The sequence below is a fragment of the Podarcis gaigeae genome, assembly GCF_964106915.1.
Source record: "Podarcis gaigeae genome assembly, chromosome: 2".
Taxonomy (NCBI): domain Eukaryota; kingdom Metazoa; phylum Chordata; class Lepidosauria; order Squamata; family Lacertidae; genus Podarcis; species Podarcis gaigeae.
This window is the reverse complement of record NC_139679.1, coordinates 45,290,212-45,303,133: the sequence shown is the minus strand read 5'-3', so window position 1 is coordinate 45,303,133 and position 12,922 is coordinate 45,290,212. Positions and strand designations below refer to the sequence as shown.

Sequence of the window (12,922 nt, the reverse complement as noted above, 5' to 3'; positions counted from 1 at the left end):
AGAAGTGAAGACTGAGCACAAGGCTAGCATACCAAAACAGCCCTCCAGGGGCCAAGGAAGTAAAATAAAATTCCAGCCTGGTCAAAGCAGAAATTATGCCTTCAAAACAAGACCACTTAAGACAACAACAGGTAATTGCCCCAGTGAAAACCCAGTGGGAAAGCAGAAGTGCAAAGACAAGATCAGAAACCTGATTCCCAGATCCCAGGTCTCATAGCAGAAATAGGAAGGCCTTGGGACTACAACTCCCATCATCCTTGGCCACTGGCTAATGGGCTAATGGGAGTTGAAGTCTAACAACATCTAGAGGCCCAGAGTTCCATATTCCTGTCTGATAGGGTGCTCTGTTGGAGCCAGCCAGTCAGGTGGTGCTTAGCATAGCATAGAAAAAAGACACAATGAGGCAGAGAATATGTTCATAATCCTGGAGTGCAGCTCCTTTCAGCCTTTCTCCTCCGGCACTTTTTATTATCTCCTTTGTTCTCCCAGCCGCATGGCCGTTTTTCCAAAGTCTCCTGTTACCTCATCCGGTCAAGGCTTGACACTCCCCTCTCCGTATAAGGTAATCATTGCCCAGAGGAATGTCAGGGGGCCCCTGCAGTTTTTACAAGCCTCTGCCTTGGCTGGATGACTCCCACAGTGCTCTGTCCCATGGCTGGGATTCGTGGCATATGTTACTTACTCAGAGGACCCTCCTTCCCACCTTCCTTGGCAAAGAGGTGCAATTTCCCTTCTCAGGAAGGATTTGTTGCTTTACTACATTTGCATGCCAATATTTTTATGCTTCTTAAGGGAAATGTCTCATTCTCCTCTTTAACATCTCCATCCGTAGACACAGCGGGCTGGATCTGCTAATGGAGAGCTGACACGTGTATTGCAGCAAATCCTGCTCCTGCTGTGCACCTGCTACTGATGCAAATTGAAAGAAATGTGTAGCAGGCACTCAATGCCCGCAGGGTATAACTCCATGATCTTAGTTGGACTGGTGGCAGCGAGGAGGCCAAACAGCCTACACACATCTGCTCCGACTTCATTTTCATCATGTGATTCTGACTCCCACTGGGCTGGAAGAAAATATCCACTTCAGTCTTGCTGCTACCCAGCTGTTTAACTGAGCCGTCTGGATTACTTGGTAGTCTACTAACTAGATGCTAAAGATCAGAAGGTTGTAAAAGTATTGAGGGAATTCGCTGCCTAATGGGACTTGGAGTGGACCCATTACATTGGAATCACTGCAGGAGAAGGCAGTGGTAGCATTGGAAATATAAGGGATGACTTCTACAGCAGAATGCTGACTTTAATGAGAAAGCCTGATAGCTTTCCCCTAATATTTGGACCAATAAACTGTGATGACAGGCACCTGCTGTCTTGTATGTAAGACATTATTCTGTGATGTATTGCTAGGAAGTATCATCTCATGAGCATCTTCCGTGAATTTAAAGGGTTTAACATGAAGTGGGTGGGGAGAATCTGCAGGATGAAGAGGATGCAGGAAAGGTAGTATTATAAAGTCTAGCCCTTTCTTGAGGGGGGGATTCAATATGCCATTTAGACCTAAACTACACATAATGGGGAGATGCACACATGCCATTGACCTGCACCTCCCCTGCAGAATACATAATATTCTTTGTTCAGGTGCCCCTTTGTGGAACCTTCATCTTGCCCAGGGCTTTCATTTCCTGTGTGAAAGCAAAGCCTTCAGCACATGTTAATAAGCTGAAACGATTCCTGGAAAGAGCATGCTGTTCCTTAGAGTGATATACACACCCTAAATAAACAGATGTGTAACAGGAAGACTCAAGATTCTTTCAGAATGCACCAGTACCGAGTAGCACTAAGCCCAACATTGCTACCTCCTCGATGTGCGGGTGACAATGAGGATCACTGCTACCCCTATGAGCAAAAGAGAGTGCAAGGAAGGGGAGGTCATCACAGCCCTCAAGTTCAAAATGGGCTGGATAAAAAAACCCTCACCTGGTTTTCAGCAGGCAGTCGTGGCATGGAGGCAGCACGTCCATGACCTTCCATGGGCAGGTACTGGTCACTGTCTGAGTAGCCCTCCCTTGCCATCTCCCGCATCTCTACAGACTGGATTAGGCAAAGCAGATGAATTTATTGATTTATTTAAAACATTTATAAACCTCTTAGTATTTGAAAAGCCTCTAAGAAGTGCACAACATAAAAAACAGTAAACAACATAATTAAAATAGAAATACAACATAAAACAAGTAAAACAGTACCAAGGAGAAACAGGAATTTAGAAAATTCATACAAGTAAAAAAAAGGGGCAATCTTATGGGTCAGAGAAAGCCTGGGCAAAAAGATACATTTTTATACCATGTCTGAAGCAATGGGGTCATGTCACATGCGATGCCAGATTTGGGGGAGCTGGGAGGGACAGATGTGGAACAACTGACCAAAGATTAAACGACTCAATGGTCTTCAAACATAGAATCTACTTATTCTGGCCTCATGCTGCTGGCAACCTCTAGTCATTAAGTATTCTTCTGCTAAACATGATTCGACCTCCCCCTCTCTAGCTCTCATAAATATATTTCCTACCCAAATCCAGGAATACAAGTCAGAGGCAATGAGCATTTTAGATTCTGGATCTGCAGGCTGTTGTACTGCGGCTGTATCCTGTGGAACCCCATATACAAGTGGTGACTGGCGTGGACTGGTGTGGTAGAAAGCAGAGAAACCAAATGCAACTAGACCCAGAACAAACTAATTCTGGTTTTTCCCTCAACCTCCTTCCTGGTGAGTACTACAAAGGCAACACTGAGAGGAAGAAGCTGACAGCCAGTGCCATTCTCTGGACTGGTTGTAAGGAGGAAGGCAGGCAGATGGGGGCTGGCTGAGGGCAGATACACATTGGTGGTGCAGCATCCCATTTGCCTTAATGGAGCAGCCTCCATTGATATACAAATGGTTCAAATACGCTGTGCAAAGTCTTTGGAGCCTGTAGGACACAGCAAGAGGCAGGGGTGAATTCTCCTAAGGCATTTTCTCCTAAGGCTGCCACATATAAAATCATGCAAGGAAAGAGGGCATTGCTAGTATTCTTGGAGAAATCACTCCTATTCTCCCAGTTCATAGGCTGAGAGCCAAATGCACACTACGGAGGAACATCTGTACCAATAACGTAGTAGACTTATGACCATGGAAAGAAATCAGTAGATTGTGACTGAAAATGACATGTAATGTGCCATGATGGATTTACCTCTCAAATGACACTGTGTTCATGATACAGAGCATAACTGCAATTTTATCTTTAGGACAAATATTTTGAAAACAGCCATATGAACACTGAGCATCAAAATTCATACTTCTCCATTTAACTCATGTGGAGTCCCTACAATCTAGGTGGTGGTGGTGAGGTTTTGCTTCACCTTTGGAGTCCCCTCCCTCCCCCTTTGTTTAAGGTAAGGTGAATTCATATGATTAAATTAGCATGGCAAGAAAGCAATATGAGCAAGCACAGGCTGAGTTCAGTTTATGGCAAAAAGATCTTGCAGCTGATTCACCACAAGTACAATTTGCAACTCATCTCCCTTTTGTCATGCTACCAAAACTTCATAGAGTAGGTTGCACAGGGTGCTGTAAATGTGGGCTGTCATGAGATCCAAGTGTCACACGATTCCTTCCCCTTCAGCTGAAGCTCAACCCATATTGGCCTGACCCACATCTCAACTATTTGCTCCTCTGAACTGGACCTTCCTGAGCAACTTTCCTATGATTCTGGAATTTTCAAAACATGATGTCTGATTCTAGTGAAAGACTGCATATTATAACAGACTTTAAAAAGATTTCAAGAGGACAAACTGGGTCAGAGAAGAGAGAAAGATTGAGAGAGAGGCAAGTGCCAGTCCAAGCACTTAGCTGGCACACAAACCACCTGGGAATTGGTCCGGCTATTGGGTATCTCTTCCGGGCGCCCTGGCTCTGGGCTCCAGGTTCCTGTCTTCTGGAACATTTCTTGCGCTCGTTGTGTGACCCAGGATTCACTTTCTTTCATTCCTCCTTCCTGCGTGGTCCTGGAGCAGAAAGAATAGTCAGACTATAACAAGTTGCTGCACAGTCACAAACAGAGTCTGATGACACAGAATCATTAGCTTTGTGGAAATAGCTACAATAGCTGCCTTGTCAGGTTCCCTGCTATTCAAAACCCTAGAGTTTCCCAGCTAAGTAAACACAGCCAGAATCTGGTAGTTTCAGGAACTCTTATACAGTACCTGGAAAGCATACAGCAGGGATCAATCATGTACAGAACCAAATCAGGAAAAAAACCCACTCAAGTTGACATACTGAGAACCAGAGACATAAATTCCCTTGAGAATATTTAGTAAAGGCTTGTATGCAAACATCTAAAGCAGAAAATATCTATAAAAATACACTGTAGTGTTTCTGGGCTGAAGACTCCAGTTATATCTATTGATGTGGTAATCATTGTGTGGGTTTTTAGTAATCTGTGATGAAGGATCTACAACAGGGGTCAGCAAACTTGTTCAGCAGGGGGCCAGTCCACTGTCCCTCAGACCTTGTGGAGGGCCGGACCATTTTTTTTTTTGGGGGGGGGATGAACAAATTCCTATTCCCCACAAATAACCCAGAGATGCATTTTAAATAAAAGCACACATTCTACTCATGTAAAAACACCAGGCAGGCCCCACAAATAACCCAGAGATGCATTTTAAATAAAAGCACACATTCTACTCATGTAAAAACACCAGGCAGGCCCCACAAATAACCCAGAGATGCATTTTAAATAAAAGCACACATTCTACTCATGTAAAAACACCAGGCAGGCCCCACAAATAACCCAGAGATGCATTTTAAATAAAAGGACACATTCTACTCATGTAAAAACACCAGGCAGGCCCCACAAATAACCCAGAGATGCATTTTAAATAAAAGGACACATTCTACTCATGTAAAAACACCAGGCAGGCCCCACAAATAACCCAGAGATGCATTTTAAATAAAAGCACACATTCTACTCATGTAAAAACACGCTGATTCCCAGACCACCTGCAGGCTGGATTTAGAAGGCGATTGGGCTGGATCCAGCCCCTGGGCCTTAGTTTGCCTACCCATGGTCTACAAGGCGTCTGATTCTGCACATTCTGTTTCTGAGATGTATTTTCAAATATAGGTCTGAAAGCTATATTGATTAAGACTCACGTTCCATCCCCCTGATCCAGTTGTGAGGAAGGGAGAGCATTCTGTCCTGGGCCACCTTCCTGGGATGGGGATGCTAGATCCATGCGCTGGAACATAAGTGGTGTCCGATTCTACAGGAAAGCACAGAATGATGCACAAGTTGGTATTTAGATATCTGTTGGAAAATACATGCAGCTATTAAATAGCTTCTTTTCCTCGAGTAAAAGTTCAGACCATTTGAAAAGCTGTCAGTGACAAGACAATCCCTGCATGCTTTGAACTGTGAGTGAAACCTTGCTCACAGACTGATACACTGCCTATTGGCTTTACTGAGAAGCCACCCTCTTCCCTCTATCAACTGTCAATTGGTAGCAGTCATTTCATCAGGCTGTAACAGGGTAGGTGGGGAGAGAGGAGTTCTAGGGCCACTCCACTGATGCAGCTGAGAGTCTAGCAACCATTGGCTCTTCCTTGCCTTGAACTGGCATTATAATAACTTGTACTTAAGAACTGGCACTGAAGGTTGAGTATTTCCTCCTTGCCAGGGAGTTTTTTTCCTGATTTTACTTAGCTCCAGTTCCTTCACAATCCCAAGAAGGCATCTCAAGATTCTCCTCCAACCCTGCCTTTGATGCACATTGCATCAAAATTATTTGGCACATGTACATCTGCATGACTGCACACACACAACTGCACAAATACAGTATCATACATCCCTCGGCCCCCCTTAAAATACATTAGTTCAGGGATTCGTGGAAATCAAACTTACAGCATAGACACAGAATTTGCAAAAAAGAAAGAAAGAAAGAAAGAAAGAAAGAAAGAAAGAAAGCAAGCAAGCAAGCAAGCTGGATACTGAGGGATCTTTTCTCAAACCATGTTTTATGGTTGCCACATACCTGCTCCTCCTGTATGGCCTGCAACTTCTTGGCCTTACTTTGGCGGTAATATTCCATGATCATCATGGCTGCATAGATTTTGCCCACTGTCAGATCGGTAGCTGTAGGATGAAGAAAGCAGAAAGAAAACGATAAATTGCTTCAGCTTATTTTTCCCTTAGGTTTCTCTAAAGGTGAACTCTGCCTTCAGTTTGGGCTGAGATTTCTTGGCTGGTGGGGTGCCATCACTGTAAGTCTGTGTGTGTCTGCATGTAAAATTGTTAATTCCTTCATGGGTTTTGCAGTTGCAGCTCAGGTAGACATCTATGGGTAAGTTCCCAAATTTAAATTGCTAGTCTCAGACACCACATGGAGAGTTGAACATGGCCTCATTAGACCTCTTTTGGCAAAGTAAACACAAGGGGCATATGGAGAAGTGCATTAGCTCTACCTTCTTGCGATCATTCTAATCACCCTCCACAAGTTGGAGGGTAATATTCTGAAAGGAGGAGCCTTTTCAAGAACAGCTCTTTCTCCTCTGTAATAAAATAATAGGAAAGGGATTTATTTATTTATTTGCGGAATTTTTCTTCTACCCTTTACCAAGTGGCCTCAGGGCAGGTTCCAATAAAATCAAAGTACACAACAACAATGCAGGTAAGTGTGTGTGTGTATAATGATTAATCAATATTATTTTTCATTTTATACTTGATTGTAAAAACCTCAAAGTGGTTTACAAAAAAGATGAAACAACAAATAATCAATAAGAATTAATAACAATTTAAGTCTTTCAAAAAGTAAAATTAATAAAAAATCACAATATACAAGTTCCTTTACCTGAAAACACCTGCTGTCTGAAGGCTAATTAAAGAGAAATGTATTTACCTGACATCAGAACCTACTCTGCGTTGATACCTGTCTGATCTCGAGAAAAGTCCTCCAGAGTTGTGTTGCTACGATCAAGAGCACCTATCTCCAAGTTTCAGTCAATCAGGTATCCATTAATGGTGCTACTACCAACACAGCCTCCCTGATACATCTCAGCATATGGGAGGGACAATATTGGGAGAGGTGCTCTTTTAGTTAATTAGGGCCCAAGCCACTCAGAGCTTTATACATCAAAGTCAACTGTCTGAACTGGGCTTGGTAACATATAGCCAATGCAGATGCTTTAAAAAAACTGGCATTCTGAACTAGTGACAATCTTTGAACTGTGTTCAGGAGTTGCCCTATGTAAAGTGCATTACAGTAGTTAAGACAGGAAGCTACTAGGGTGTGAATTAGTGTGGCCAGGCTATCCCTGTCCAGACATGGACATATGTGATGACAGCCATAGCTGTCAATAACCACTGTCAATAATCAGCCTTCAGTGACAAGGTGGCATTACAGAGTAACTTCTGACTATGCACTTAATCTTTTACAGTGGGGTGGGGAACGTCTGGACCACGAGGAACTCTTGTCTCACCATGGGATCTAAGTTTATCCATGAGGCTGTTTTCCCCAAACCTTGCCCATCTGTCTATCAGTTGACATCACTGGGTGACAGCTGATGAGGATGGTTCAGTCCTGCTGAGTGCTGCTTTACCATTGTGTTCCCTGTGAGACTATACATGTGGAAATAACACAGTTCTCTCCATTGCCAAGATGACATTGCAACAGTAATTTCCATAAAGTTATTTCCATAAAGAAGTGAGTATATGCATGAACTCAGTGTGGACAGAATGAATGTCACAGTGTGGACAATAACGACAACTCCTACATTGTCACAGGCAGGGACAATAACGACAACTCTTACATTTATGAGGGGTGACCAGGAGATCTAGAGTTTTCTGGGAGAGGTTGGGCCAGATTGCCATCATTTCCTTCCTCAGCTCAGCATCCATTTGCTGTTTGTCAGCGCCCCCTAGAAGATGTAAGCCAGGGATGAGACACAACAAATAAACAACTGGGCACCTGATCTCCACCCTCTCCCCCAGAAGTATTAGAATATTTAATCTGTTTCTCTTGGATTCTGTTAATTCTCTGGTCAATATTGAAACCAAAATTGAAAAGAAATGACTTCCCCCAAGGATTCCTGGGAACTGTAGTTTTCCCTTACAGAGGTACGATTCCTAGCAGCCTTAACAAACTACAGTTCCCAGGATTCTCTGGGGGAAGTCGTGTACTTTAAATGTGCATTGGATTAAATGTGCATTGCTTTAAATGTACGGTATGGATGTGCCCCATTGCTGTTATAGCCACTCTATATCAGAGCTGAATCAGTCACACTTCACATTGTAGGTGTTAGTTGGTATGTTTGACCATTGCTGCCCTCAACATTTCCTGGGACACAGAAAGCTGGCAAGTCAGAGAGGATTCTAGAACAGTTTTCTCCTTAACATTCTAAAATTCTATATTAGAATATTCTACATCCTTATTATTATTATTTTGGTCAGGGTGCATTCCATACCACTCAGTAAGATGACTCCTTGCATGTAGATCAGAGATGGGGAACCTGTGGCCCTCCATATGTTGCTGGACTACAACTCCCATCATCCCTGACCATTGGCCATATTGGCTGAAGCTGAGTTAGAGTCCAGCAGCATCTGGAAGGCCACAGGTTCTGCAACCCTTATCTACACTTTGGGAGAAGTCTTCCTGAAAGATGTGGAATGCACCCTGGGGCTGTAGGGGGCAAGGAGACAAACTACTATGGCAAAATAACCAGAAAGATCTCCAACCCAAGCGAGTCAAAAAAGGGGCCTTGGAGCTTTTAATAATGACAAGCACATTTCATCCTGTGTAAAACTCTACAGTGAAATGTTCCTAGGTTTTAAAGGCAGTATCATTCTTCTGATGGGTCTTTAACATACCGGTAACTGCTTTCTTCATGCATAGGCTGGTACTGTTATGTTTGACCAATTAAGAGGCAGAATGCCTACCCCTTACTACTACTCCCTGGGGAATATCTGGTCCAGGGAGCCTTGTTTCTCCTATAGGCATTTGCATACATATTTATGTGCAACGTATTGTCTATATAAAAGAACTAGCAGGTATTATAATTGTGCAGTGGTAGTAGTGTAGCGGATGAGGTTAATCTGAGGCAAAATTATTGCTAATTGATAACTTTTCCCAGGCTTTGCTTTCCAATATTTAATTTCCCAGAATTCTCTAATCTGTCAGGAAAGAAACTGCTCTCTCTTGCTGTGTTTATGGGGGTGTCACTTGCCTTTGGCAATCTTGATGTCAAGTGCAGTCCGGATCAACGCCATGAGGGTAGAATTGAAATGGACTGTATTGTCGTCTGCCACAGGCAGGTCCATACGAAGTAGTCTCTGCAGAAACCCAAGCAGAAAGGTGTCATCTCACAACTCCCCACCACCCAGGTTATCATGCACAGAGGAGTATATGAGCTCTGGGGAGAACTCTGAGTTCAATAACTTGCATCGAATCCTCCTACTCATGTTTTAACCTCACTTCCCACCCAATATCATGAGGACCAGAGCCCAGTTGCAATATGCTATTATCTGGATATTCGGCTCTTATCACACCTTATTTTGCTTTCACCCAACTGCTTTCAGATACTGGTATGAGGATTCCACATCAGCTACTAGAAGATGGGCCTGGAAATAACCCCACATAATAACTGTATGGACCTGGTTGCACTCCTAAACATGTTGCTTAGAAATTCATCCCACTGAGAATTACCTTAAACACTCTGCAAGATTATCTACTGGGTTTTTGCCAGTGACTTTAGCCAGAGATGACTGTAGTCTGAAGACCTCTGCAAGGAGACCCTTATGTTGTCTGTATTAGACTTGGAGGCAGTTTCCCAGCTTCTTTTCTAGCCCACTGTATCAGTTTTCAAAAATAGGAATATTCTAGGCTCCTAGCTTGGGTCACTAGAGCTACTCTCATCCCCTAGCTGTAGATGAGTCCCATTTGTCCTATCCAACTAAGTCTCTCATGATGTAATCTCTCCTCTCCAGAATGTATCCCTTTTAAGGTCCTCTTCCAAACTTACAGAGAGTTCTCCCCAAAGAGCTCATTGTCTATATAAAAGTAAAAAAGTGTAAAACAAAGGAAAAACCCAAATAAAATCCCAACTATCCAAGACAGCAGTAGACAGCAGTGGTAAAGGGATGGGGTCCAAGGAGAATGCACACAAACATTCAACAGAACAGATTTCATCAAATGCGCAAGACTAGAGCATGCAAAAAGAGCATGCAGCATGCAGCACAGTGCAAAAGCATGCACAGAGAACACGTTGAGACTCATTCATAGCTCTGGTATAGATTGCTCTAAGGGAGAGATCCGGATTGTGGGCTCTTGGTGCAAAAAATGGGTGCATCCTTAAGGTAGAAAAGAAAGAAATGAAATTGACAGACTATGGGCCATGTGCCATTCCTGAGCCAAGGCTGTGGGCTGGAGATCACACAAGATGCTCAGGGTGGGGCTTGACCAGCTAGTGCATTAGCTGAGATAGGACCAATGGAAATGGGGGTTAGACGGTCAGGGTCCTTGGGGTTCATTAAGTGGATGTCACTGAACAGAGGTGCACAGAATGACAGATGAGATCAAAAACTCTGAAGGAAGAGGAGAAAGAAAGAGGGAGACACACATATAGATGATGGTAATGATAATGATAATGATGATGACACATTAAGTAGGAAGATCCCTCAGGAATCTGATGTCCAGAAAACCTGTAAATCTTGGGAGAGCAGCCTGCATTAGACTGAACAGATCTTCCTCAGTGCTTCGTACTTGGGTACTCAGAATTTCCTCCTCTTTGGCAATTTGGTAAGAATGCTGCCTGTGCCCTCACATTACCTTGTGTTCCTGAGCTGTCCATGAACAAGGTACATGGCCTGGGCATCAAATCCATTTCAGTCACATAACTTAATTCAACCTGTCAGAAGATCTTGCAGAGTCAAGCCTTTTTTTTGGGCCATATGCAGGATCTGTTGTGGATCCCAAAGGTGAGGCACCTCATAAAACAAGATGAAGCAACCTTATTTTCCTTCTCATCCCTTAGACCTTCTTTTTGCATTGCATTCAGAATTCACAGAGGACCGGGGATGGACTCTCTGTACTTTTTGGCAGTTGACCAAAAGTTTAACAGTAGTTGTAGAAATTATATTTTTGCTTTGCAACCAGAACTCAATAGCCACACCTCTTGGTGACTGCCTCACTCAGGGCTTGTTGACTTTTCCACTTGTGCCCTGCCTAGAAAGCATGGGTCCAAGAAGTTTTCCCTTGCCCTGTTCCTTTCCAAGGGAAAACATGCTCTTTAGCGATAGATTGGAACAAATGGCAATTTGTGGGGAACCTGAATTGTTATTTGCTCGGATTACAATATAATAATTTCCTACTTGGCAGGGGGTTGGACTCGATGGCCCTTGTGGTCTCTTCCAACTCTATGATTCTATGATTCTAATAATAATTTATTACTGTATTTATACCCTGCCCATCTGGGCGGCTTCCAACAAAATATTAAAATACAATAGTCTATTAAACATTAAAAGCTTCCCTAAACAGGGCTGCCTTCAGGTGTCTTCTAAAAGTCTGGTAGTTGTTTTTCTCTTTGAAATCTGGTGGGAGGACGTTCCACAGGGTGGGTGCCACTACCGAGAAAGCCTGTCTGGTTCCCTGTAACTTGGCTTCCCGCAGTGAGGAAACTGCCAGAAGGCCCTTGGCCCTGAACCTCAGTGTCAGGGCAGAACAATGGGGGTGGAGACGCTCCTTCAGGTATACTGGACAGAGGCTATTTAGGCCTTTAAAGGTCAGCACCAACACTTTGAATTGTGCTTGGAAACGTACTGGGAGCCAATGTAGGTCTTTCAAGACCAGTGTTATGTAGTCTCAGCGGCCTCTCCCAGTCACCAGTCTAGCTGCCGCATTCTGGATTAGTTTCTGGGTCACCTTCAAAGGTAGCCCCACATAGAGTGCACTGCAGTAGTCCAAGTGAGAGATAACTTGAGCTCTAAAGAGCAGTTTTCCCTGGAGGAAAGCAGCGGGACAAGAGAAAGTGTGGATAAACCCTCAGTGGATACCCCAGGATTCTGGCAGTCTACAAGACTGGGGGCTTATCCACAGCTACCATTTCTCCTGCTCTTTCCAGACACAGGTTTGCACTCAAAAGCTCCATGTCCAAGAATTGTTGGATCTCCGCCCCCCCCCCCCGAAGCTTTCCCTGTGAAAACCTGCTCTTTAGAACCCAATTGAAGCAAGCATCAATTTGGGTTTCCCAGCAGATTGCTGTTTGCTCTGATTGAGCTTTAAAGAGTGGGTTTTTGCAGGGAATGCGATGGGGCAAAAAAAGAGAGAGCACTTGAATGCGGTGTTTTAAAGCGCAGACTGTGCCTGGAAGAAGTAGAGGAAATATAACTGTGGATAAACCCTGAGTGTTACTTTGCTTTTATGAATGGCATAGGAACTGCTACAGCATGGCTGACCTCTAGTAACAATGGATTCATGTGGCTGGGGCCAGCAGCATAGTTACCTCCCATAGGAGCAGTGACCTCTCCCAGGACCTGCAGAACTGTTATAGGTTTGTAAACTACCTTGCTGCTTCCACCCACAGAATTGTCTTCCTTCAAATGTTACCACACTGCAGCTATTCTTATATCACAAACTGTGATATTAGGCCTGGGTGTAGCAGTTGCTTGTGGCTCCCCTCCTCCCCACTCCCATGCCACATGCCCTTCTTCCAAGAGTCATTCTATACCCACTTTCCCCCTATTGTTTTGTTGCATTCAATTCCCTGAAGCATTTCTTGTAGTGACCCAAAATATCTCAATGCCAACCAAAACAAAAACAAAATGTTATAGAAATATTCATACAGATTTGTATTGTTCATTTAAAAAATCACTTATAGTTTGTAGTTTCTGCTTACTGAATTT

General features: G+C 43.6%; 1 protein-coding gene across 5 annotated transcripts in view; it reads right to left on the bottom strand.

The window, feature by feature from the left end:
* CACNA1A (calcium voltage-gated channel subunit alpha1 A) overlaps positions 1–12,922 on the bottom strand; it is a 259,247-nt gene that overhangs the window by 23,320 nt on the left and 223,005 nt on the right. For 4 of the 5 annotated variants that reach the window (XM_083717889.1, XM_083717887.1, XM_083717888.1 and 1 more), the window contains 6 exons: positions 9,250–9,355; positions 7,837–7,944; positions 6,063–6,163; positions 5,185–5,294; positions 3,899–4,037; positions 1,975–2,088 (listed from right to left, as the gene is read on the bottom strand). In XM_083717889.1, coding sequence (XP_083574015.1) covers positions 1,975–2,088; positions 3,899–4,037; positions 5,185–5,294; positions 6,063–6,163; positions 7,837–7,944; positions 9,250–9,355 — 678 coding nt within the window. The remainder of the gene's footprint in view (positions 1–1,974; positions 2,089–3,898; positions 4,038–5,184; positions 5,295–6,062; positions 6,164–7,836; positions 7,945–9,249; positions 9,356–12,922) is intronic. The other variant, XM_083717890.1, reaches the window with a different exon arrangement.